At 60.7% G+C, this 25,757-nt stretch overlaps 4 protein-coding genes across 6 annotated transcripts; 2 read left to right on the top strand and 2 right to left on the bottom strand.

Moving 5' to 3' along the window:
• The first annotated feature begins 1,586 nt into the window (after positions 1-1,586).
• Positions 1,587-2,952, top strand: LOC142444325 (interferon-induced transmembrane protein 1-like). The gene is made up of 2 exons (XM_075545120.1): positions 1,587-1,961; positions 2,630-2,952. Exons 1-2 carry the CDS (start codon positions 1,773-1,775, stop codon positions 2,816-2,818), a joined length of 378 nt encoding a protein of 125 aa, XP_075401235.1. The 5' UTR covers positions 1,587-1,772; the 3' UTR covers positions 2,819-2,952.
• Positions 2,953-9,346: 6,394 nt separating this feature from the next.
• IFITM5 (interferon induced transmembrane protein 5) lies at positions 9,347-10,581 on the top strand. Its single transcript, XM_075546173.1, is given in 6 exon segments — positions 9,347-9,431; positions 9,618-9,649; positions 9,796-9,874; positions 9,877-9,926; positions 10,211-10,245; positions 10,247-10,581. Coding segments are annotated over 6 exon segments (453 nt in total). The 3' UTR covers positions 10,419-10,581.
• An 828-nt stretch (positions 10,582-11,409) lies between these two features.
• Positions 11,410-16,868, bottom strand: PGGHG (protein-glucosylgalactosylhydroxylysine glucosidase). 3 transcript variants are annotated; one of them, XM_075545117.1, is made up of 14 exons: positions 16,724-16,868; positions 15,903-16,178; positions 15,382-15,592; positions 14,653-15,088; positions 14,034-14,153; positions 13,645-13,776; positions 13,367-13,478; positions 13,212-13,284; positions 12,888-13,024; positions 12,588-12,721; positions 12,400-12,495; positions 12,208-12,305; positions 11,924-12,135; positions 11,410-11,845 (listed from the first exon to the last, which is right to left on the bottom strand). In XM_075545117.1, the coding sequence occupies exons 2-14, from the start codon at positions 16,159-16,161 to the stop codon at positions 11,688-11,690; spliced, it is 2,178 nt and encodes a 725-aa protein (XP_075401232.1). In that variant the 5' UTR covers positions 16,162-16,178; positions 16,724-16,868; the 3' UTR covers positions 11,410-11,687. The 3 variants fall into 3 exon arrangements, with proteins under 3 accessions (XP_075401232.1, XP_075401234.1, XP_075401233.1); XM_075545119.1 differs by lacking the exon at positions 15,903-16,178 and having other exon boundaries at positions 16,724-16,867; XM_075545118.1 differs by lacking the exon at positions 16,724-16,868 and having other exon boundaries at positions 16,039-16,174.
• A 2,492-nt stretch (positions 16,869-19,360) lies between these two features.
• Positions 19,361-25,312, bottom strand: NLRP6 (NLR family pyrin domain containing 6). The gene is made up of 8 exons (XM_075546165.1): positions 25,284-25,312; positions 24,296-24,576; positions 23,899-23,937; positions 21,944-23,714; positions 21,057-21,152; positions 20,121-20,291; positions 19,872-20,039; positions 19,361-19,499 (listed from the first exon to the last, which is right to left on the bottom strand). Exons 1-8 carry the CDS (start codon positions 25,310-25,312, stop codon positions 19,361-19,363), a joined length of 2,694 nt encoding a protein of 897 aa, XP_075402280.1.
• Positions 25,313-25,757: the final 445 nt, after the last annotated feature.

Raw genomic sequence — 25,757 nt, 5'->3', positions numbered from 1 at the left:
CCATTGGATTGGCTGTGAGGCCAATGAATAGAAGCAGAAAACCAGGCAGAAGATAAATCCATGGGAATCAACAACTGCAGAGCACCAAGACTTCACTCTCCCCCAGGCTTGGTCCCTGGCTCTCTCTGATTGCACCCATGACAGGTGGGGCAGTAGCAAGTTCTCTCCCTCAGCACCCTGCTCTGCTCACATCAACTCCAGTCAGGATCCCAAGCTCCCAGAGCCCCCTCTTGATGACCAGACATCCCACTTTTGGCAGGACAGTCCCGATTTCTAACAATTTGTCCCGTGTCCTGCGGCATTTTTTTAAAAATTCCGATTTTTGGAAAGAATGCACGACAATCTAGGGTATATGGTTTTCAGCTGCCATGTGGCTATTTCGCCAGGATATGAGTTTTATCAATGGTGTCCCGCTGGTGTCCCACTTTACCAATGTTAAAATCTGCCCTAACCAAAACCCTAATCTTAACCCTAAACCTCAGTCTATCCCTAACCCTAACCCAAATCCTAAACATAACCCTAACACTAACAATCACCCTATGTCTAACCCTAACCCTAAACTTGAAACTAAACATAACGCTAACCCTAAACCCTACACCTAAACCTATACCGAATCTTAAACCTAACCCTCAGTCTAACCCTAACCATAACCATAACCCTAAGCCTAGCCCTAAACCGAAATGTAAGCCTAACCCTATGCTTAACCTTAACCCTCACCCTAACTCCATTCCTAACAAAAACACCAAACCAAACCTTAAACCAACCCTATGTCTAAACCTAACTCACACCCCAAACCTAAATGTAACCGTAACCCTAACACCAACTGTAAACCTAAGGCGCAGACAACACAGCAACAATCTGGCCCTCTTGGTGGCTAGGTGCGGCTGACCTGGCTGTGAGCTGATACACCTTCCTAAGGTTCACAGAGCACACCACCACATACCTGTGCTCCCCTGCTCTGCCCTCCCTCTCCCCACAGCTCCTCCTGGGAACGTTGTGAGCAGGCTGGAGGCTCCTGCGGGGAAGCCAGCCTTGGTCATATGAGCCTGACTTGGAGTTAGGATACCCGAGAGCCCACCTGAAGCATGGCCTCTGGCCCCAGGGAAGGACAGTAGGTTTAAGCAGAAGAGACCTGAGCCAGGTGACTGTGGGCTTGGGAGGTCGCCCTAATCTACTTCCCTTTGTCCCCCAGCTTCTGCCGTGCTCTCAGTCCCTGGACAGGGACGCTGACAGGCCCACTCCCTCCAGGTGCCCTGAGGAGGTGGGCCCTAAAGAGACGTGGACCCAAGAGGGAGATGGGGTCCCTGGCCTAGGGCTGACCTCTCTCTAGGGGCTCAGTGTCTTTAAGGGTCCAGCTCCCTCTGGCATCCATTTGCAGAGGCCTGCAGATGATGAGAAGTGGACTAGGGTGACCTCCAGTCCAACAACATGTGCCCAGGGTTCACTCACAGTTAAATAGGCATCTGGAGACAGTTAGACAACTTCCTGACCCAGGATCCTGGCCTGCCCCCAGCCCTCAGCCCCTCCTCTTACCCTGCCCCCACCCCTCAGCCCCTCCTCTCACCCTCCCTGGGAGTAATTTTAGCCTCAGGAATTTGTTCAGTTCCTGGTCAACTTGTCAGTGTACAAAACAGAAACTTAGGAAAACTGCAACTGACTCTGGAAAGGGAGGGTGCTGGGAGCTATCACCAGCATCTGGGCCTCCTTAACCACTGGCCTTCGGATCCCACGGCTTCTACACACGCACAGGAGCCAGCTACCTACCCCCGAAGATGGTCAAGGAGGAGCACGAGGTGGCTGTGCTGGGGCCCCCCTACAACGCCGCCCCCATGCAGTCCACCGTGATCAACATCCGCAGCAGCGACACCTGCGTGCCTGACCACGTTGTCTGGTCCCTCTTCAACACGCTCTTCCTCAACTGGTGCTGCCTGGGCTTCGTGGCTTACGCCTACTCCGTGAAGGTGCGGGCGTGGGTGTGGGAGCAGCTTCTCCACTGGGGACCCAGCATGTCTTCACGGTGCCCTGGACGCAGGTGGCAGGGGCAAGCAACAGACTGTGTGTCCCCGTGTGTGTGTGTGCAGCCTGCGTGTGTCCCGTGTGTAGATGCCCTGCGTGTGACTGCGTGTGTGCATCTGTGTGTGCGGCATACTGCAGACTTCTGTGTTGCCTGTCTGGCTCCTGTGTGCGTGGGTCTTGGGAAGGGCCCCTCAGCTCCTGTCTGTGGTCACCTGCCTGCCTGAGGTTGGCCAAACTTAGTCTCTTCCCCAAGGCATTCTCCCTCCTCCCAACCTGAGAGAGACATCGGACAGGTGCTCACCTGGTTTAACACCCAGTACTCTCACTCGGGGACCTGGGTGGTGGGGCGGTGGCGGTGGTGGGGCAGCACTAGGACCTCAGCAGAGGGAGACAAGCCCATAGCTCCAGGCTGGCACTGAAGGGCTGGGAGGAGTAGGGGTAGAACTGTCCTGCTGGGGCTCCAGGGTGCAGTGGGGGTCCCCATGGAGGGGAAAGCCTGGGGAGGCTGCATTTAGGGCAGAGGACCGGGGGGGGGGGCTTCCTGGGTGCCACCATCAGCTCCAGAATCCCAGCAGGTCCCTCCCAGGTAACCTCCACATCTTGTCTCCCCCAGTCCAGGGACCGGAAGATGGTGGGCGACATGATTGGGGCCCAGAGCTACGCGTCCACCGCCAAGTGCCTGAACATCTGTGCCCTGGTCATCGGCCTCTTGCTGACCATCGGGCTCATCGTTCTTCTTGCCATGGGCACGGTGATCAGCCTACACAGCCTGTCACAGATGATGGGTCGGCATGGCTACTAGCTGCTGCATGATGCAGTGTCCCGAGCCCTTAGCCCTGTCCTGCTGGACGACCTGACCCCTGGCCTGCCTGCTGCCGCTCCTGTGCATGTATCTCCATCTCTCAGCAAGCTCAATAAAGCGCCCTGGTGTGTAAAGGTGCAGTGACATGGCCAGGGGAGTGCTCCTGATCCGAGTCCCCAGCCCACCTGGTGGTGAGCCTGGCTGCCCTCATCCTGCCCTACTGCTAGGCTGGCTGAGAGAGCAGGGCACACCCTCAGGTCTGGGTGGTGCTGGCCTCAGGAGGGGCTCAGCTGATTGGGTCCTGTGGGAGTTGGGGTGGTGCGGTGGTGGTGGGTGTCCCTCCAACCCTGAGGTCTGATGTAGAGTAGTAGGCTTGTTGGGAGTGGTCCTGGGTGCAGAACCCCCTGACCCTAAGACCCACCCCTGGTCTCAGCTGGTGGTAGCCACCTGGACTCCGGGAGGAGGAATTCCAGCCCCACCCCAAGGGCATGGGGACCCTGTGTCTGGAGGTGCAGAGAACTGCCTGTGCCTGCCCCTCACTGCCCCCGGTGACCTGCTGCCTCCTGAGGACACAACTGCTCTTCCTGTCCTGTGAGGGGCAGGCAGGGCCTGGTGGAGACCACCACCCTCAGTGGTCAGAACCGGAGGGGCTGAGGCCTGTTTTAGGGTACAAAAAGGACCCCAAATCTCAAATATAATTCAAGGAGAACACCCGGTAAGCCTTAGACAGGGCAAAGCTGAGGGAGACCATTAGCTCACTGTGGTAACGGTGTCCAAGGTGGGCAGAGGTCCCCAGGCTTCACAAGGACCCAGAGGACAAAGGAAGCTGTCACACAGCAGGATTGGAGGCAGATCAGTGCACCCCAGTTACAGGCGGGGCTACAGACTGGGGCATGACTGGGTCGAGCGCATCATGTTGGACAGAAATGCTCACAAGCTCGGTCCAGGGCCCTCCGACCCAGGCATCCAGTTGCAGTCAGGGGACCTCCCGGGTCAGTCCCTGAGGGCTGTGCCGCTTCTCCCTGGACTCTGGTAGCTGGCTCTCTGGTAGCTGGCCATCCTCTAGCCTGGGTCTCTGGCCGCGCTGCTGCTGGTGGTGGTGAGTGGTCAGAAGGGGTCAGTGGAGGCTGTGGTCAGTGCTCTGAAATCCAACCTCCACATGACCCTGATCCTGAGAAACCCTGGGGTTGAGGGACTATTTCCTGGAGGCAAGTCTCAGCTCATGGAGGACATGGTGTGATTGTGTGTTGTTGCTTGTTGCAGGTCCCTTTGGCAGAACTTGAGGTGATAGGGCAAAGGGTGGGGAGCTGGCCTGCTGGGTGGGGCGCAGGCAAACAGGCAAAGGGGCCTCAGCCTCCTTCAGTATCAGCAGATTGGAGGGCAGGCTCCCGGGGGAGGTGGTCAGATATCTGGGGACCCTAGCCCATGGGGACCCTCCCCATGACAGGCCTCCTGGCTGATCTCCAGGTTTGAGGGAGCTGGATGTGTCTGAGTGCGGGCAATGGACAGCAGATCCAGTCTGTGCAAGCTCCAGGCTTGTCTCTGGGGCGGAATTCCAGGGCACATCTGTGACCCCTTGCCCAGTGGGACCATTCACCCTATCCCAGCTCCAGGTCTGGTGGGTTGGCTGCCCAGAGGCACTCCTGGGCCTGCAGTGGGGAGGAAAGCAAGGGCTCACTGTTTGGTGAGCAGAGAAGCAACGTCCCCTGGCGGCCACTGGTAGGATGTGCTCTGGGGTGGAGCCTTTGGGGAGTTCTGGCGTATCTGGGTGCCCAATGGCAGGTCCTTTGCCACCATGTGTTTCCCCAGTTTATTGGGGGAGCATGTGAAGCACACCCTGACCCTACCTTTAACCTCTTCAGGCAGCGCCCAGCCTGCAGCACTCCATGGTGGGAAGGGGGCAGTAATCATGGCACCACCCAATCCCATTGTGGTGTTATCCCTCATGGTCAGGGCCTGCCAGTTCTCCCTGGCACTATCCTTTGTACAGTGTAAGGTGTCTCAGTGTGGGGAGGGGAGGGGCAGGGGATTTACCAGCTCCTGCCCTGGTGACACCAATCCCTGACCTCTCTGGCACAGTGGAACAGTTTCAGGGAGCTGGCCCCATCTCCCCAGCTGCTCTCCAGGAGGAGTATTGGAGCCCCCATCCACCACACTGGGAGGGCCCAGATGGCCGCCAGGCAGGAGGGCAAGCTCCTCCCTGGCCATTGAGGCCTTGCCCCTGCTGGTCCTGGTGCCTGTGCACATGAGCTGCTCTGACCAGGCCCTTGGGAGGCAGGTCTGATGTCCCCTCTGAGGGAGGCCATTAGCTCAAGGTGGTAACAGCATCCTCTGGTCTCCCCCAAGGAAGCAGAGGGGACCTCAGACCTGCTCCCTGGCTGGTCAGTGTTTTGCCTGAACCTGTACTGCCCCCGCATGTCCACGTGCAGACACAGCACCTCGCGTTGGGCGTGCCCACGCGGCTGAGGCTGGATTTGTGGCAGTGTCCCTCTTCAGCTTTGCTGGGAGGCATATTCAGAGAGTGGCCCACAGCAAGCCCTGCGCTAACCTCTGAACCCTGACTCGTAGGTAAAGCTGCCCCATCCTAGCAGCTTGGAGACGGGAGCCAGGCTGGGCCATCCTTGCATGGCACGTGGGAGCACGTGCCAATGCGCCCCCCTTGCTTCCTGGGGAAAGCTGGCCTCTGGCACCCCGCGGGTTTCTAGGGTCTTCTCTCTGCACTGGGCAGAGCGAGGTCACATGGACCTGCTGAGTGACACAGATGGTCATGGTTCCAGGGCCCCACAGCCTCTCGGAGCTTCAGTTCTGAGCACCCCCTTGGCAGAGGGCAAAGGAAGATACTGAAAGGCCCAAATCCACACGCTGAGCCCTTTGTAGATCTTCAGCGTCCGTGGAATGGTCTCTGACCATTGACTGGGATGTGGGCAGTCCTGGCCTAGGGCAGAGTGCAGGGGAAAGTGGCTTACCTTCCTCCCCCAGCCAGCCCAGGGAGGGGCAGTGTCTAGTCGCTCTTAGGGGCTTGCCTGGGTGTGTCCTTATGGAGTCTCAGTACTGGGGGACGAGCCAGTCATGAGTCCTGTCCTGCCTGCCTTAGCCAGCAGGCTCTTGACCCATCTTGAAGCTCTTCTGTGTGACTTATGCCCCTGTCCCCAGCTGCCTCTCCTCCCGCTCCCGTAGCCCCAACTGTGACTGTGCTCTGCTGACTCTCTGCAGGCACGACCGTGGCCTGTATTCTCCATGTCCTGTTGAAGTGGCCATGTGGCTGTGAGTCCTTGGATGCCATTGGGACCTCCTGCTAATGGCCTTCCTCATCCAAGGAGGCGTCTTTGTCCTGTTCGAGATGGAGCAAAGGTTCTCCTTAAATTATGTTTGCGATTTGGCGTCTCTTGCAGCCTGGAACACGAGAACTGGTGGTCTGCAGGCCCTGTAGAGTCCCGTGCTCAGCCTCCAAGAGCAAATGACCATTCATTGGGCCGGAGCCCCAAAGACAGGGAGCCCAACGCCCCAAGGACAGGAAGCATGGGTGATGCGGGGGGCAGGGGGGTGCGGGGCAGTGCGGCCAAAGCAGGAATGGGCACAGATCCATTAGGGGCCCAAGATGGTCAGTCATGGTGTCAGAATAGGGTCTAGTGGTGTTCACGGCTAGCCCTGTGGTTACTCAGCACCGATACCTGGGTGGTATTAGACCTGGCCTTTGCCCTGGCAGAGGCAGACGTGGGCCACCAAGGGCCCTGCTCTGTGCAGAACTGTCACCATGGCCAGGATCCTTCAGACCCACAGAGTTCGCGTGCCCATGGCTGGGAGCAGAACATGTAGGACTGACCGGCCAGTGCACTGACCCCATCTTTCTCCTGCTGCTGCCTCTGCTCCCGTCAGCCCTGGGGTCCCAGGGCTGCAGGGGATCTCCTTGGCAACCCAGCCCTAGTTCTTGAGGGTCAATCAGTAGGTGGGTGCAGGAGGACATGGGGGTGGGGGCCGGCTGCAGTACACTGACTGCATCCCTCAGGGGTGGTCTTAGGACCCTGGAGAGGCAGAGCCGCAAGCAGGACACCTGGCCATCTGTATATGGGCACCATGTGGCCCAGGAAGGCAGAGAAATGGCGTCTGGGGTGGTGGACAAGAGGTGTGGCAATCTTGGGCCAATCTTCACCCCACCGAGGACTGTGGCGAGGCTGCCCAGAGGCTGGTTCTAAGCCACCAGGAGCAGAGAAGGACAGGCCAAGGGCAAAGAGACTCAGAGAGGTGAGATGGTGAGAGAGCCCCGCTGAGGCCTGAGCTGGTTGCAAGGGTTGGGGTAAGACCCAGTCCCCTGAGCTTCCCAGCAAGGAGAAGCCCTGTGGGGCTGCCCCCAGGCTCTCTTCAAGAGGCCAGTCAGTGTGGGTCAGGGCTGGACTGCTACAGACCTGAGATGGCCCCGCAGGGACGGAGGATGCCATGCCAGTTGCTGGGAGGGTGGGCAGAGAAGGCTCTCAGTAGCTACCTGCGCTGACATGCCTCACTCAGTGTCGAGGCTCCTCCAAGGGCCCAGCCTCTGAAGTGTGGCCAGTGTTGGGTGGCCGTGGCCTGGGTCCTCACCACCCAAGTCTGCTAGCCTCAGGGCTGTCCCTCCAGTGGACCAGTCTTCTGGGCCTGCAGGGAAAACCAGTTTCTTCTGCTACCTCACACAGGGCCCACACAAGAGCCTGGCTAACAGACCAACCTCCCTCATGGAATGGGATTGTGAGACCCACACCCCAGCAGCCATGCCACACACTGTGCAGGCTACAGCAACTGCCTCAGCCCAGGCGGGTTACCCCTGGCACAGAGCCACGTAGAAGATGGGGGTGACCTGTCTCGTTATCAGTCACTCAGCTGCAGAACTCAGGAGGGTTCTGGTGGTCTTGGAAGGGAAGGCGGGGCACAGTGGGGAGGGTTAGAGAGGGCTTGTCAGTATGCACACAGAAGGGGGTGCCAACAGGCTGTGTAGACAGGCTAGGTGTGGGGTGTGTGTATATGAAGAGGCTTTGGTCCTGAGCAGCTAAACTCTTGCCTGACTGGGTAGACTGGGCAATGGGACATCAGGAGAGGGTCATGTTCTCTTTGCGACAGGAGGGCTGTGGGAGAGCGGCTCCGTTTGGGAGTCCCACAAAGACCTTGTTTGGGCCAAGCCAGGACCGGGCAGCCCCCACCTCCTCTCTGGCTCCTCAGGAAGTTGAAAACTCCAAACCCCCATTCCCAGCCTCTTGGGAAGATGGATGACCTATTGAACTATGCAACTCCTGCCCCAACACCCCAAAGAGCTTATCTCTCCAGGGCGGGTTTGTGTAGCCCCTTTCCCAGCACTCCAGAGAGCAGGTTTGCCAACAACGAGATGACTTCCCACAGGTCGCACCCTGACTCAAGGCCCTGCAACTGCAAGCAATAAAATCTCTCCCTTCCTTCTGTCAACGTATACTTCCTTAGCTTGAGCCCTATATATCTCCCACCACCTCACCGACTCTCGGGACTGGGTCTTGGGCCTCAGAAGCGCCTGGGGGCTCAATAAAATCTTTTTCAACTCCACATTCCTGCCTAAATTCTATCTGTCTCCAACCTCTCAGACCCCTAGCAGCAGCAGCATCGTTCTGCCCTCCGGCAGACAGCAGGTGCCTCTGGGTCCCCTCGCCAGTTCAGGAGAAGCCGGCCAGCCCTGGATTTGCTTGGGTGTGCCCTAATGGAAATTGGAGTGCGAGGGTCTCATTGTGGAGAGGCGCCGTGTCGTGCTGCTCTGGGACCTGGGGCTGCTGTGACTCAGACGCGACTCCACGGCGGCACTGAGCACCAATCGTAAGGTCATATCCTGACTGCCCTGGTCAGAGGGTCCTGAACCACCCTTGCAAACCCTCTGTCCAATACAATGTACTTGACCCAGCCACGGTCCGATCCATCTGTCACTGGGGTGTATTGATCTGCCACCAATCCTCTTCCCCTACAGGCGTGGCCTCCCCATCTGGATACATTTGTCTTTGTCTTCCCCTTGTCCTGTGTAAGATAACAACTGTTCTCTTAAAAATAGAATAAAATAGATCAACTTAAGGAGGAGGACACCCCCTTCTCTCAGAACCAACTTAAGAAATGTGCCCCTCTCCACGTCTCTGATACACGTTGGAGTCTTGGGGCCACCTCAGCTCCAAGAGCCCAAGGCAGCCTCCCTCCACACCGACACTGAAGACGGGGATGAGGACCGGTGGGCGGGCCACCTCCACTGCAGGGCTGGAAGGGTCCACTCTCACTGCCTTTGCGGACATGTGGCATTCTGGTTGTTTGAGAACAAGCTGCTTTCCTTCTTGTAGACTCGGGGGCTTGTGCTCCGGGCTGGGTCTTTCTGCTCTTCGCCAGGAGCCCCAGCCGCTGTGCTTGAAGGGCCTGCAGGGCTGGTGCCCAGCCAGTGGTTGCATGGACAAGTGGTCACATTGCTACCAGTTTTACAGAAGGGGAAGGTGAAGTTCAAGGTCTCAGGGAGGAACCAGTGGGGTGTGGGGCTGGGTCTCACACTTGGTGCTGGGGACCATGGGGACAGTGGGGCTCATGCAGGAGCTTGCGGTCTGGACAAGGCCTGAACACCCCTTCTGGGAGGTGCCTCACTCCTCCATAGGTGAGGGGCCCAGCCTGGACTCTGAAGGGCCGGGGAACTCTTGGCCTGAGGGAGGGGATGGGGAGGCTGCGGCACACAGGCTGGAAGTGGAGCTTTTGGCCCGGGTTTCCCTGGTGGAGTGGAGTGGGGCAGGGGAGCAGGCTCAGCTGGGAGGTCTGCAGCCTCTGCATGCCCCTTCCCCTCCAGCCTTTGATGCAGAGCCTCCGAGGTTCCAGACTGTAATTTGTTGTTATATGTAGTAGGTGGCGACAGAGGATTGGCTGGGCCTATAAGAGCCGACCAGAGTGCCCACCCTGGAAGCTGGCATCGATGAGGAGACTGCCCCAGAACCCATTGATAGGCATAGCTTCGCAAAGACTCCCAGGCCCCATGGGATGGCACTGCCCACGTAGCCCTTGCGCTGGGGGCGCTGCACTCTCCACCAGCAGACCACCTGACCTGGTCCGTCTTAACCTGTGCTGCTTGGGCTTCCTGGCTCTGCCCTGCTCTGTCAAAGTGAGGTGCTGGGGGCCCCGGTGGGGGAGGCTCCACGGAGCTTCCCCAGCCAATGCCTGGGTGAGGGGGTGAAGCCCAGGGGGCATCTTCCACACCAGGCCTTTGATTATGCTGGTATCTCTCCGACTCCTAGGGTCCTGGGGTATGTGTGTGTCTCAACTCTCACTCAGAGAGGACCTGGGCTGGGGAACCCTGTGTGTCCCTGAGGCCACGGTCCTCCATCAGGCTGCCAGGGTGGGGAGGCAGAGATGCCCAGGTCTCCAGCCCACAGTGCCTGTCCACAGGCCCAGGACCAGAAGGTGGCTGGGGACCTGGAAGCTGGGCTCCACGGCCAAGTGCTACAACATCCTGGCCACCGTGTGGACACTGATGCCTCTGCTGCTGCTGCTGCTGGCCCTGGTGGTGGCAGGTGCCCTGCACCTATCTCAGCTAGCCAAGGACTCTGCCGCCTTCTTTAGCACCAAGTCTGACGAGGATGCAGACTACAACTGAGCCTCCCGCCAGGGGTCCTGTGGCCCCAATGACTCACCTTGAAGCCTTGGGTTGGCACCAGTCACTACTCGGTCAGCTCCCTACCCCCATGCTGAAGACCCACCCATTTGGACCTATGGCCTCTGCTCACCCTAGGGTCCCTAACTGTAGTGCCTTCCTTCCCCTCCCTTCAGGCTCATGTCAGAATTAAAAGCCTGGCTCTGCAAAGCGTGTCCTTCCTGGCTGCGTGAAGGAGGGGAGCCTCCAGCGCTGCCTTTGGTGGGGAGTCCCCCAAGCGCTGGGCAGCTGCTAGGAGCTCAGGTGTAGACCACTTGCTGGGCTAGATGCAGCTAGTGGTGTCCCCTCCAGAACAGGGGTGGGGTCCGGGAAGGGGCTGATTCCATGGGCTGCATTCCTGTCCCTGTGCATACAAGTACACCAGTGTCTTTGTGTGGCAGGTAACTGTGTGCATAGGCCTGCACCCTGGACCACCATCTCCAGGGCAGAGGACCTTCCATTTGGAGAAACCCAGCCCCACAGCCGGGCCCTGCAGGGTGCTTGAGGGAAGCAGGCGCAGGGTGGGGGCCAGGGAAAAGAAGGGGATTACACATGTGTTGACCTCCAGGCTTGTGTCCACTCATGCCCACATCCACTCCTCCCAAGCACACACTGGAGGCATACAGCTCTGTCTCCCACTCTCCTGTCTCTGTGTCTCTCACACACATGCAGAGGCAGATAGGGAGGAGGGGGTCGGGGAGAGGGGGCATTTCTCAGCATCCGAGGCGTGAGTGCATGTCCTCCTATGTGTCCCCCTGGCCCCTACAACTGACAGAGCCTGGCAGAGGGGGTCAAACATGTCCCTGCCCCCCCACCCCCGTGTGAGGCCTCAGCCACCACTGAGCACCACACCCAGGGTGCCTCCTTTCCTGTATCCCCGGCCCCTGGCCTCTCAGGATGCAGCCCCAGCCGAGGGGCTGGCCTGACCCCAGAAAGCATGACACCAACGACCTGCTATGGTGAAGCCGGCTGTACCAGTCTGAGGGATGCCCCCACACGGACCCACTTCCCACGTCCCACTTTGCTGGTTGATTCCTTGGAGGGGCGGGGGCGGGGAATATGAGAAGCAGCCCTTGGGGAGGGCAAGGTGTTGGACAGATACACCACCAGCCTGGAGGGTCAGGTGGCTGACGGAGCAGGGACAAGGCAGGAGGGCTGGAGTGGGCTTGGCAGGCCAGGGGGCTCTGGGAAAGACAGGGGCAGGGGATGAGCACAGGGATTCCCAGAAACTTCTCAGGGCAGCACCTGGGAGAGGGCCTGGGGTGGAGGCACCCTGGTATCTCCAATGGGGCCTCCTGGAATCCCAGCCGGAGCCTCCCCTCCTGGAGCAGGGCAGCTGCAGGAACATCTTTGTATCCGGCCAGCGGATCGAGGAAAGGAGACCTTGTGGCCTGGAGGAGAGAGGAACATGGGGCCAAGCCCTGGGGCCACCCACCCAGAGGCCAGTTTGGGGACAGGGAGCCACCTACCTGGGGGCAGGGCTAGCCGAGCCTGGGTTGGGCTCAGCTCGGCCTCCAGGGGTGGCGCCCAGGGCCCAGTGCGAGCCGTGACCTCGAGTGTCACACAGCCCTCGGAGAAGGAGAAGTCAAGCCTGCTACCCTGGTAGCAGAGGCCAGAGACGAAAACACCAGAAACCTCCGTCGGACACACAGGGTCAAAGGCTAGCCCTGCCCTGGTGAACCTGGGGACAAGGGGGTTTCTGTGAGGGGGTGCAGCTGGGGCAGGGAGACCACTTGGCTGCCACTGTACCCACCTGAGTCCCGTGAACCCAAAGAGGGCCGCCTGCAGAAAGCCCCCGATGCCCGTCAGGAAGTTCACGGCTCCAGACCCGTCGGCATTCTCGGTCCACACCTGTGAGGCCACGTTGGTGAGGCCCAGCCAGGGCAGCACCTCCTGAGGCTGGGGGACCTGCCAGGCTGGGACCCCACTGGGCCCACACTCCTACCTTGAAGGGCTCTGTGATATTGGCGAAACTCCTCTCCAGGAGCTGCTGTCCCCGAGCCGGCTCCTTCAGCTCCAGCCAGCCCACCGCAAACATGCTCTGTGTGTGTTGGGAGGACACAGGACAAAGGACACAGACTGAGGCTGCTGCTCGGGGAGGGGGAATCCAGCTTCTACCCCCAGCCTCCTCACCCAGGTCATGGCAGGGCCCTGGGGGGATGTCACAGCCTCATACACCTCCAGGTTCCTCCTCCGGATACTGGGGCTCAGGGAGAAGGGGACAGGGTAGCCCAGGAGTACAACGTCTGCCTGCTTCACCTCCTCACCTGCAAAGCAGGGGTGGGGGTGGCTGATAGTGGGGCACTGGCAGGCAGGTGCTGCTGATAGGAACCAGGGATGTTCTGGGAGGAGGGGGCGTTCAGAAAGGACTCAAGGCCACTGGGAGATTCAGTTGCACCTTCTCTGGTGTCGGGAGGCTCGGAGTCTACTCACCAAGCTGGTACCCATCAAACTCGGGGTGGAAGTTCCTCTCTGGGTCAAAGGGCACCTTGATTTTGTTGGCCACCATCAGCCATCGGTCGGGGATAGGCAGACCCAGGTCCTCGGCCAGAGAGACAGCAAAGCGTAGGCTGAAGGGAAGACAGATCTAAATGGGGGGCCTTCATGAGGGGAGCAGGTGGTGGTGGGCCGTTATGGGGTGGGCAGGGGGAGGGGGGCCATTGGGGGGGGTGTCAGGTGGTGGTGGGCTGTTGTGGGGTGGGCAGGTTGAGGTGGGCCCTCGTAAAGGGGCAGGTGGAGGTTGGCCCAGGGCCTGACCTGTTCTGGACCAGGACGTTGCTGTACACAGAGTTGTTAACGCCTGAGTGGAATTCATCCGGAGGCATGACTCCTGGGCACAGGAGCGCAAGAGGGCCTCAGGGTGAGCCTGGGGAGTCGACCTTGGAGCCCACCTCCTCGCCCATGTCCCTCACCCCTCAGGTGGAACTTGTCCTCCTCAGGGACCCACTCCACTCGGCTGCACCAGAACTCGGCCACAGCACTGACCAGCTCCCAGCCCCCAGCATCCTGGAAGAGCTGCTTATCCTGGGGGCAGGGGGACAAGAGTGGTCGGGGGTCCAGGGCCTGGGGCTCCAGCCACAATTCACGGAACTCCCCAAGTGCTCCCTTCCCCCACGTCCCCAAACGGAGCAGAAAGCCCTGGTCATATCACAGGAGGCTGAGCCTCGGGGGCAGCATGGTGGCAGCTCACCTGAGTGGCGTGGTAGTACAGTTCAAAGGCCAACACAACAGCCCCATTGACATGCACCTCCTGGACTCCATAAATGTCTTCAGGACAGACCTCCAGGCCAGAGCCCGCACTCTCCCAGGCAAACTTGGCTCCCTGCAGAGTGGCGCCAGCCTGAGTGGGCGGCCCACCCTACCTGACTTGCTGGATCACCACCCCACTTGCTGGATGGAGGGGGGTTCTCCCGTCTCTGAGCCCCTCATGCAGGCTGAAGTGCTGAGTGCAGCATCCTTACCTGCCAGCACCCCCATGTGCCAGTTACACCACACGGTGGTGGTCTGAGGGCAGGGGAGGGCTGTGGTCCCACCTCCTCCCTTAGTGGTGATACTGCCCCCCAGCCCTGCCCCTGTCACCTGGTAGCCCAGGCTGAGGGCATTCTGCAGGGCCCCGGGCAGCGTGCGGATGCGGTACTCCAGGATGGCCCTGGCAGCCTCAGGGTGGAACACCAGGACATTCGGGAACATCCAGAGATCCTGAGGGCAGGCCGAGGGCCCTTAGTCTGGAAGGACCCCCACCTGCCCTGGCTGAATGTCAGTGTGCATGCAGGGAGGGGCAGCAAGCTCCCACCACCTTTGCTTTCCCAGCTGCTTCCTAACACCCACCCAGACTGTTCCTGCTACTCTTAGCAGCTGAATCTGCCCAGGGTGCAGCCAGAACCCAGGAGGGGTGAGGACTCTCCCTGAAGCAGTCTGAGGGGCCAGAGTGTCAACTCGCTGGGTTGGTGTAACCCAGGTTCCAGTCTAGTGGTCACCCAGTCTTGTGCCTCTGCCTATCAGATGTTGCCCTTATTACCCCTGCTCCCCTGGTCCCTGCACCAGACTCTCTCCCCAGGTCCTGAGGAGTCTGCTCTCAGGAGAGCCCCACCCCTGGATATGTGAGAGGCCCCACCTGGCTCCCAGCCTGGTAGGTCAGCTGTCTGGGCCCCGGAACCTTCTGCTTTCTGCCTGCCCAGTCGGGGTACAAGGTGCTCACCTGGTCCCAGAAGACGTGGCCCCAGTAGCACTGGCCACGGCTACCGTTGGAGAGGCCCCCAGGGCTGAGGCCATGGCAGATGGGCGCTGGGGCACCGGGCTGGGGCAGTGCGCTGAGCAGGTAGTAGAGGGCACCTCGCAGGGCCTGGCGCAGCCGCAGGGGCCCTGCCACATCCAGGCCGCAGCCTGCCCAGAGCCCGGCCCAGGCCTGTGCATGGGTCCTGTACAGCAGGCCCCCATCCCGCAGCCGCAGAGCCTCCTGAAGCAAAGCCCGGGCCTCTGTCTGGCTGCCACCCACAGTGGTCAGGAACTCCCAGACCCTGTCTTCTTCGTCTTCCTCCAGGGTCAGGGCCTCGGGCACAGGCGTCCACATCATGTGCACCTCCTGCTGGGCCCCCCCAGGCTGCTCCGGGGTGAGCGTGCGCCCATACAGGCACCTACGGGCATGGGTGGTGGGTCAGGGACAGGGTCCTCTGCCCTCAGGCTGACCCCTTCACCACCCCACTCAAGCCCCCTCCTCTGTCCCCTGCCCCCCATCCTCCGAGCATTCCCTGTAGCTCCTCACTCTCACCCTAACCCTCCCACTGCACCCTCTTAAGTCCCCTCCACATGTCTGCGCCCCCTACATTGTCACTGGGCTCTCCCCACTCATCTTGCCCTGAGCTCCCCCCTTACTGCCCTGCTGCCCCTTACAACCTCTCCGTGCTCCCCCCGCCCCCTGCCCCCTGACCGAGCTCCAAGAAAGTCTGGGCCCAGGTGCAGGTCCAGGTCTGGGCTGTCTGGGGAGAAAGCTGCCCGTAGGCACACTGTGACAGGCTGGCTCCCAGCAGCCACTCGCTCAATGGACACGCTGAAGGCCAGGACACGGGGCAGCGTGCGGTGCATGTAGATGCGCTGTGAGGCTCGGAAGCTGGCCGACTCCACTGTGTGCAGAAAGGAGCCTGTGGGGTGGGGGCCTTGGTCATCTGGGGAGAAGTGGATGGTCAGGAGACCAGGGCCAGCCACCCCTACCCCTGACTGCCACTCCGATCCCTCTGAGACTCAGTTTCCCTGTTCGGAGGGCTGCACACAGGACCTGACCAGAATGAACAGAGGGGAAAGGGAACTAGACCCACGTGCCCCACCCCAGCTGGGCCTTCAGAATTGCCTTTGTCTTGAGAGTTGGGGTCCTGAGACCCTGTGGGTAAAGTTGGGAGGTATTGGGATGGGAGTCCCTTAAGAGGGGGAGGAGGACGGGCAGGAAGTGGCCACCTGTGTTGGTGTCCAGGGTGAAGGTCTCATCCAGCTGCTCCCCTGGCTCTGCAGGGGCCTCCAGCCTGACATTAAGGGGGCAAGGCAGAATGGCCCGGTGCGTGTCCCCACCAGCCCCATTGTACACGCCGCTCACATGCAGCACTTCATGGTACACGCGTGTGCCCAGGTCCGTGCTGGTCACCGGGGCCCAGAGTCGGGGGTCACTGGGCAGAGCGCGTGCAGTGAATGTGGTGGCATCCTCTCCTGTGCCATCCATGGAGGGAGGGAGCTGGCCTGCAGAAGGGTCTGGCTCAGAACCCCCAGTCCACTGGGCCTCCCCTTCCAGCACCCATGGACCACCCCCCAAATAAATCCACCTCAGACCTGACTGATGTCTCCAACACAGTAGAGCCTGAGCACATTCTCTACCCCCACCGACCCAGGAGACACCTTGCAGCCCCCGGGGCCCTTTCCAGAGGCTTCCTGGCTTCCACCCTGAGCCCCAAGAACTGCTCAAACCTCCTGGTCTTGACCTCCAGGATGAACTGAGGCTTTCTGCTTGTTGCCCAAGCTCCCACTGCAGGGCCCTGAGTGAGCCCCTTTGGGGGTCCTCTGACGGCTCTTCAAGCTGTGCCCAGGAGCCCTGATCCCCCACCCTTCAGCCTTGCTGTTGGAGGGAAGGCTGGAGGGTCAGATGGGAGACAGATGGGGGCCAGGCTTGGGGACTGGGGTAGGTTTATGGTTTTCTTGAGTAACAGGGACCAGGCCACAGAAGGGAGAGACCCTGGGCTGGAGTCACTCAGGGTGGAGGCCAGGCTAGGGCAGAGACTGGGACTCACCCGCAGCTGGCCTCCTGCTGTGGACACCGGGAGGGAGGCTGGGGTGACCAGGGGCCAGGAAACACCCCTGCCCATCCAGAGCCTGAATCGAGAGAAGAGGGTGGCGGCTAACTCACTTCACCAGGAAGGGCCTGAGGTGCCCGCCCCCGGAAGGCGGCCCCGGGAAAGAAGTGGGCAGGGCTAGACCCGGATGTCTGCACAGGCTGCCGAGGGGGGTGGGGTGGGGGGGGGTGTAAGGTCCACAGTGGGAAGGCCTGAGAGGCAGGCAGTTGGACCTGGTGCATGTTGTGGCCAGAACTGGTGGGAGGTGATGGGTGACCTTTAAGCTCGTTAGGTGACTCTACTGGTGGAATTTGAGGGCAACCTCGGGCCCTCTGACGGTGCCCCAAATCACAGCCTGCTTTGTCTTCACTATTGTTCACCCCTAATCAGAAGCACCAGTCGACCCAGCCCCCAGGAAACCCTCCCTGTTCCTCCCTGTTCCACCCCACCCCTCACCTCTAACCCTGGTGCCCTCCACTCAGCCCTCAGACCATCCCTCTCTGTCCTGCATCAGTCCCACCCAGCAGCTCCAGCTGCTCCCTCTGCAGCCAGAGTCCATTCTGCCCCAATCCCGCCCTGCTACGGCTCTCAGGCAGACTCACGCCTAGGTGACCAGAGGGTCCGGTCCAGCAGAGCAAGCTCCTCCTGCCCCTGCCTTGGAGCGCTGCCTTCATCTCCTACTCCTCCCACACCAGCCTCCTCTGCAGGGCCCAGCTCTTGCAGGAAGAGCCCCCCACTCCCCCCCACCCCCATATCCTATGCATGTGCTGGACACTGGCCTCGGGGGCTCTCAAGCTTGCTCATCATTTCTGTCTCAGATGTCCTTCTTCATCCGGCCCCAGACCCACTCCACGCGGAGGCCCTCTGGTTCCCACTGCTTCCCCACCTCCTCATCACACTTCCACTGTAAGCTGGACCGGTTCTTTGTGGAGCACACATGTGCTTACTGTGTCACTTTCCCGTGTGTCTGCTGCACGTGTTTGTGTATCAGGTGTGTACTTATTGTGCCATTTGTGTCTTGTGGTGTGTGTTTACTGTGTCTCATGGGTCTGTAGCACACGTGTATTGTCAGTGTGGCTGATCATCAGGTGTGTGCTAATTGAATCATGTGTGCATTGTGTCACCTGTGTATGTAGTGTATCATGTGTTTTGTGTATCGCAGTTATATCGGATCACATATGTCCAGTATACTTAATATGTAGCACACGTGCCTGTCTGTGCACCACATGCCTTTATGTTGAATTATGTGTCTGTATCACATATGTGTATTGTATGTGTCCATGCCTCATATGTAGTGCATCATATGCTTGCATCACTTATGCCAGGGTGTCACATGCGTACTTATTGTGTTGCATGTCTGGGTGTCACACATATACATTCAGAGTGTGTGTCTCATGCATGTACTTTATTCTGGGCTGTAGCACATGTGTCTGTGTATTCCATTTGTACGGGCGTTGCCTCCTAAAGAGCTCTGGTAGCGTAGTGGTTACAAGTTGAAACCACTAACAGCTCGGCTGGAGACAGGGCTTCTAGTCCTGTCAACAGTTACAGTCTCCGGCACCCACAAGGGGGCAGCACTGACTTGATGGCAGCGAGAGATGGTACATTTATACATTAGCCTTCTTATGTATCACATATGCATGTACTTATTATTTTAAGCATTTCATTACATATACCTGTTTGTGTTGTATATGTGCCATGTGGGTTCCCAAGCATGTGTCACATGCTCATACACGACACAGGTACTTATAGTCTCATAGGGTCTATTTCTTCATGTACTTACTTAGGTATCACATAGGTACTTATTCTATCATGTGTGCTATCATGCATGTGGCACATGTTTATGGATCACACAGCCCAGGAGGGCAGAAATGTTGTCTGTTTTGTGGGTTGCATGAATGGGTGAATTTAGAAAGGTGATTGTGAAGGGAAATCCCCCCAGTAAGTGGAAGAACTGCCCTGCCTGAAGCCCCCCCAACAGGGGCCAGCAGACTCAAGGACCATCCTAGATCTCCCTGAGCATGGTGGAGACAATGGCTTTCACCCTGGTCGAATCTGGGGGCAAAAGACAGATGAGGAGTGCCTGCCAGATGTCTTATCAGACTGAAGTGGATTTCCAGGCCTTTATTATCAGTGACTGGGGCTGGGGCCCCTGCCCACCTTCTCCCCTGCTCTCCTTCAGCTTGACTTTCATGAGGGCGAGGAGGGAGGTTGAAGGCTCCTTGCTGCTCACAGGTCCAACCTCAGGCCAGAGCCTGATTTCCGCGGGGGAGATCATGAGCTGCCTGCTGACCACACTGAGGCCAGGGGTGGAGTTGTGGGGACTGCAGTCACAGGGTGAATGGGGTGAGGTCAGCGCACGGAGGAGTCACTGTGTTGGAGCAGACCGGTGGAGGTGCCCATTAAAGGGACCCACACCCCCATCCTTCAACAGACAATGGCCGGGAGGCCCCCCAGGGGGGGAGAAAGTCCGGCTGGGGAGAGCCACGTCTGCCTGAGCCTCCCACCTGCGCATCCATGTCTCTGTCTCCCAGCCAAGACCTCTTTGGGGCTGTGAGAAGCCTCGCTGCCCAGTGAGTGGTAAGCTCCAGGCCCTCAGAAGGCACTGCTGACACTCTTGACGGGCTCTGGGAGGTCGTCTAGCCCAGCGTGTGTGATGACCAGACTCGGCTTTGCCGCCTTCACAGCCCGCAGCTCCTGCAGGGAGTCCTCACTCAGCTCCATGGAGTCCAGGCTGCAGCCAAGCAGAGGACAGAGGGGTGGTCAAGGGGCGCAGGCCTGGGCAGCCATGTGGGGGGCAGGGAGGGTGAGGGGCCCAGAGCCCAGGCTCGAGGAGGGGGCCACATCCCATGGGAGAGCAGAAGGCAGAGATGAGGGGAGGGCAGGGGTGGGGTGGAGAACCAAGGCCTGGGAAGCAGAGGAGGGACCTATTGCTGAGGCTGTGACCAAAGGGCCCAGTGGAGAGATGGCCGACCCGTTAGGGGCTTGGGTTTCAGAGGCTGGACCTCTGTGGCTAGCCTAACAGCTGGTTTCAGCGTGGTCCTTCGGGGTCCCCAGTTCCCCAGTGTGGAAGGTAGCATCCCCAACACATGGCCCCTGCCAGTACCTGAGGGTTTGCAGGCTGCATGCCGGGTGCTGCAGGGTGGCACACAGGTACTTCACAGTGGCTTCTGGCAGTTGGCAGCCGCAGAGGTCCAGTGTGGCCAGTGCCGAGCTCTGCTGGAGCAAGCTGACCACGTACTGCAGGCCTTCCTGAAGGCCGGGCTGCTGCACCCTACAAGGAGCCAGTCTCAGGAGGGGCTGAGGGGCCCTTTCCGGGATCCCCCAGCTCCCACCTCTCCCAGCAGGGCCTCACCTGAGTGTCTGCACTTGGCACTTGGGCCAGGCTAGCCCTTCACACAGCACCTTCAGGCCCGTTTCGCTGAGACTGTTGTGCTGGAGGTCCAACTCGGTCAGGGCGGGGGCCAGCCGCAGGGCCTCGGCCAGGTCCCTGCAGACCGAGTCTGGGAGCTTGCAACGGGATAGCCTGGGAGCCAGAGCATGGGGCTCGTCTGTGGCCCTGACACTTCATGACTCCCCAACTGCACACCCTGCCCCAGTCTTTGAGGCCCATGCTGCCCCACACCTGCTGCCCTGGACCCACGGAGGCCCCGCCACCCTGGAGTCCGAGTCCCCTCCTCCTCCAGGACACTGGACTGCTGGCCTTTTGTCGGCCCACACAGACCTGCTGTCCACACCCTTAGGGGTTGACACCTAACCCGTCCCTTTGCTGTCGACTTCATTCAGGACTTCCCCCTCGGTCCCCATGGCTGGCGGGCTGGGGTCTGCATGGAAGGGCTCAGGGGCTTGAACTGCTGACCTTCCAGTTAGCAGCTGAAGTTGGAAGCCCTCAGGCTCCTGTCATCAATCCCTAGGGTCTCTGTGAGTCGGCAAGCGGGGCTGGACTGGCCATGCAGCACAGGGACCCCTGTGTGCTTGGCCCAGTGTCTGAACTGTGGACCCGGCTCTCAGACATGGTGTCTCTGGCCCCACTTTACCGAAGGGGAACTGGAGGCTGGGGGAAGGTGGCTGACTTGCACAGTGGCACCCGAGGTCCCAGGCCATTGGGCTGGGACCCTTCCCACTGAACACCTTCCACCATTGTTTCCAAGAACCCAGAGGAACCCCTTGCACATAGCAGCCTCACCTTGAGGAGTGCAACACACTAAGCTTACCCCTCCCTAGAAGGCGTGGCTGTCCCCAGCTCCGAGTCCCCTCCCTGGGAGGCCCTGGCTGGGGCATGGTCACTCACATCAGGCTGCCCAGACCACAGTGCTGGTCAACCATGGCCTCACACAGCGGCCTCAGCAGGGAGACTTGCCGTTGTTTCTGGCCGGATTGAGAATTCCTGGGGGAGAGAGGGAGGTGATCGGGCGGCTCCCTCCCAGTCCTTCCCTCCAAGAAAGGACTGTGCCCCAGGGGGAGCCAGGACACTTTACTTGATCCTGGAATGCCCTGTCACTGCCCCCCCACCCCCACCGTCCCCAACCAGGACCCAGAAAGATGCATTTTCTGCTCTCCACAGCACATGTGGGTCTGTCTCTCTCCGCCTTGGCCACGAGCTCACACCATCCTCTCACATGTTGCACACCTGCTCAGGTTAGAAAGGGCTGGGGCCTTGCCGTGGGGTACTGAGAGTCTACTGGAGGAGAATGGGGTGTTTCTGGGGTCAGTGGTCCCAGGCCAGCTGGGACACCAGCAGCTAAGCCTGCTGTGGGTAGAGGGAAGGGCCAGATAGGCCAGGCACCCCACCCTCCCAACTCCATGCTCTCAAAAGGCAGGGTGGAGAAGGGGGAGGGGCCAAAGCCCTGGCTGGAGGGGTAGGCACAGGAGAGCCCCTGGGGAAAGAGCAAGGTAAACACAGTTTTACACGTGCTGACTAATCTGCAGCAAACACTTCACTGTCCTTGGTGTGGTGACAGCTTGTGAGACAAGCTAATGCAGCAGATTAGGAAATCAACAAAGTTTATCCGCTAATCCCCCAAGCTAATCTGCCCGAGCTGGGCCGCTTGGTAAGGGACCGGGCAAAGGCAGCCCTGGGGTCCCGCCAGCCCTCGGGGCGGTCCCTCGAGTGTGTACACACTCCAAGGCCCAGGTGGGCGCTCAGCAGCCCCTGCCCGCCCTGCCCAGTGGACTCACCTGCCGCCCAGGCTGTTCTGAAGTCGCTTCACCAGGCTCTTCCTCTTCTTCTCCCGCACCACGCTCAGCCCACACCCCCGCAGCCGCAAGGCCTGGCCGCGCGGGCAGTGCTGCACGCAGTAGCTCAGGACGGCCACGTCGGTGCGGCTGAGTCGCACGCGCTCCAGCGTCAGCTCAGGCAGGCCGTGCAGGGCCTGGTGCACGAACTCAGCCTCCTGCGTCTCATAGAGGCAGTACAGTAACTCCAGCGGGTAGTTGGCCTCCTCGTCCTCCTCCTCCTCTTCAGGCTCCTCTGGCCCCTGCAGCCCCTCGGCGCCCTCGGGCGTCGCCGCGGGGCGGCCCTGCCCCAGCACCCACTGCAAGGCGTCTTGCTTCACCCGCTTGGAGACAACGCAGCCGAAGTGGCGCTCGATGTCGCCCATGCGCTCCTCGCTCAGCAGCCCGAAAAGGAAGCGCGTGGTGAGCGTCAGGTGGCCGCGCAGCTCCGCGTCGCCGCGTAGGAGCTCCGCGACGCTGCTGGCCGGGACCTCGCGGCCCGCGTCCTCCTCCAGCAGGTAAGACAGCGCGGCGAAGAACTCCTGGAAGCTGTGGTCGGTGAACTGGTAGGCGACCTCGGCCTCCAGCAAGCCCGGCATCTCCTTCTGGCTGAGGAACAGTCCCTGCACTTTGGAGCCGCGCAGCTCCTGGCGCGCCAGGTCCTGCTCGGTGAACTGTGCGCGGCGTCCCAGGACGCCCTCGCGGGCTAGGCGGCACAGCTTGCGCAGCTCGCCCTGCAGCCCGGCCTCCTTGGCGGGGGGCGCCGAGCTCAGCAGGCTGATGAGGAAGAGCAGGTAGACGGACGTGGTGGTCTTGGAGGTGCGCGAGAGGTCCTGGCCGCGCTCCAGCTGCTGGCGCAGCACGGAGCACACGATCCAGCTCACGAAGGGCACGAAGCACAGCGCGAACAGCGTCTCGTTCTCCTTCACGAAGCGGTAGGTGCGCTCGGCCGTGCGCTCGTCCGGGAAGAACTTGTAGAAGTACTTCTTCTTGTCCTTGTCCGAGAAGCCCCGCACCTCGGCGCACTGCGGCGAGCGCAGGTGGCCCTGCAGCTGCGCAGGCAGGGCAGCGCGCGTCGTCACCAGCAGGCGGGCCGGGGGCAGCAGCGCCTTGCTCAGCAGGGCCCCCAGCAGCCGCGCGCCGCTCACCGCCTCGAAGGGGTCGGTGCAGGGCGCCGCCTCGGTGGACCCAGCCGCCTCGGCGGACCCAGCCGCCAGGAGCTCATCCGCGCCGTCCAGGATGAACAGCAGCCGCTCGGGTTGCGCCAGGATCTGGCGCACGGGCGCGCGACGGTCCCGGCACTGCTCCAGGACCAGGTCGCCCAAGCTGCGCGCACAGGCTTGCTCGAGCAGCTCGTGGCAGCACAGGAAGAAGGCGAAGTCAACCTGGCCGTGGTACAGCTTGCCCGCCGCCCAGTCGTACAGGATCTTCTTGGCCGCCATGGTCTTGCCGATGCCCGCCGGGCCCTGCAGCACTACGGTCAGGGGCCGCTCACCCTCGTCATCGCGGCCGAACAGCCGGTTGAAGGTGTCGGTGTTGGAGCGGCGCGCGCGCCTGGGCACGGGCTCCTCAGGCGGCAGCAGCTCGTGGGCCTCGGTGTAGGCGTCGGCCTCCGTGCTCTCGGGCGCGATGAGGAGCTTGGTGAAGCGCTTGGTGATCTTGACAGAGCGGGCGTTCCTCTCCTTCACCTTGGCGTGCAGCAGCAGCACATGTGCCCTGTAAGTCCTCTTGTATTCTGGGAAGCAGGGGCAGGGGGCGGGGGAGGGGTGGGGGGAGGGCAGGAGCACCGGGTCAGTCGCTGAATCCCACTCCCCGCCCCGCTGTCAGCTCAGTCTCCCCAGCCTCCGCCCTGAGACAAGCTGTCCGGACTCCCCGATGGAGTCTGGCCCTGCCACCCTGATGGGCTAGGCCGTACCTACCAGACACAGAGAGCTCTGCCCCGGGGCCCGGGCCGAGGCCTGGAAGGGAGAGTGCTGTGAGGCCTTGCCTGGCGCTCGGGGAGGGGGCGTGACACGGATGTCACTGTTGACTCACCAGGGCGTGACCCCCCAGTGGATTTCGAAGACTGTAACTGTTTACCGGAATAAAGAGCCCAGTAGTTCTCCCTCGGAGCTGCTGGTGGCTTCGAACTGCTGACCATGCGGATGGCAGCCCAATTCGTAACCCCAACAACCTCAGGGCGCCTACCTAGGAGCCCTCAAGGCCCACCCAGCCCCTGGGAGTTTGCAACCGCACTTCCCAGAGAGTGGAAAGGAGGTGTGGGCGGCCAGCTGCGCCGGGTCCACCTGCCCACCCCCAGCCCCCACCGGTGCTCACGCTGTAGCCGCTGCTCCTTGAGTCGAGTGGCCACATCACGCACGTCTGACCGCTTCAGGGCCTTGCGGGCCACCTCCAGCGCAGGCTCTGGCCCGTAGAACTCAACCAACCGTTCAAGCAAGTCCAGGGCGTCGGCTCGCTCCAGACGGCTCCACGGGATGCTGCGGCTGCCCTCGCTGGCGTGCCGCAGCTTGTGGCGGAAGCGCTTCAGCTGCTCCTGGCTCAGGTCCTCCAGTGCTGCCAGGAGCAGGTCGCGGGCCACCGCAGCGCGGTGCTCCGCTCTGGGGAAAGTAACCGCGTCAGCAGGACAACCGGCTACCCGCCCCTGGGTCTGTCTGGAGAGTCTGCTTTGCCAGGAATCCTGGGAGCACCCTCCGGCCTCTGGCCCAGCCATGCCGGCAACATCACTACCTCTTCTTGGGGGTTGAAGGGGGTCCCCCTCCGTTGGTCGTTGACCCAGGACTGACCAGTTTCCCCAGAGACTTCCCCTTTGCTTTCTCCCTTCCACATACTTGCCTGTCAAATCAACTCCTAAGGCAGTGGTTCTCAACCTGTGGGTCGCGACCCCATTTGGGGGTCAGGAGTCGCCCGATTCATAACACCAAAATTACAGTTATGAAGTAGCAACAAAAATAATTTGATGGTTGGGGTCAGCACCACATGAGGAACTGAAAGGGTCTCAGCATTAGGAAGGCTGAGAACCACTGCTAAGGGCACCTCCAAGAGCTCTGCTCCTCCCTCACTCTCCACAAGCTCTGTCGCCTCCTTCACCTTCCCTGGGTGGGTCCAGCCTGGGGGCCCAGGCCCAGGGCTTTGACTCTGCACCCGGAGTAGAACTTTCCTTGGGCTGAGCCTGGGGAAGGGCCTTCAAAGTTCTTGGGGAGACCATGGACCAAGGGTGTAAACTGAGGGGTCCTTGGGGGGAGGAGGAGCCCAAGCCCAAGAACACCCAAATAGTCCAGGAGGCATCTCCTTGGGGGGCACTCACCGGGAGCTAGAGGCCGTAGGCTCCTCCATGGGGACCTGCTCTGTGGTCAGCACTCAGGGCCAGAGGCCAGGTGGGACACACCAGCCACTTGCTGGGCTGGCCTGGAGGCCATGCAGCTCTGTCCTGCCTCAGGCCTGGGTTTCCTGCCAGCCACCTAGCAAAGTGCCCAGTCTCTCAAACTGGCCCAGGGCTCAGGCTCCACCCACTCCTCAGAGCGCCAGTGGTGACCTTTGATGATTTATAGATTCCTCTACTTGGTTAAAGTTCCCTGGGAACCCATAGGTGTGGCTGTGGGTAGACAGTGCTACCTGGAGGAGGTGGCTGGCCCAGAACAAGGCCTTCAAAGCTCTGATGACAGGGTAGAGGAGGGGCTTTCCAGCTGGTGGAAGCACTGAGAATAACGGGGGACATGTGTGGTCTTGTCAGAGAAAGGAGTGCTTCCCCCTGGGGATGGAGCAACCACAAGGGGGGCTC

The sequence above is a fragment of the Tenrec ecaudatus genome, chromosome 4 (assembly GCF_050624435.1).
Source record: "Tenrec ecaudatus isolate mTenEca1 chromosome 4, mTenEca1.hap1, whole genome shotgun sequence".
Classification (NCBI taxonomy): Eukaryota; Metazoa; Chordata; class Mammalia; order Afrosoricida; family Tenrecidae; genus Tenrec; species Tenrec ecaudatus.
The sequence above is the reverse complement of the archived record's forward strand: the minus strand, read 5'-3'. Positions and strand labels throughout refer to the sequence as shown.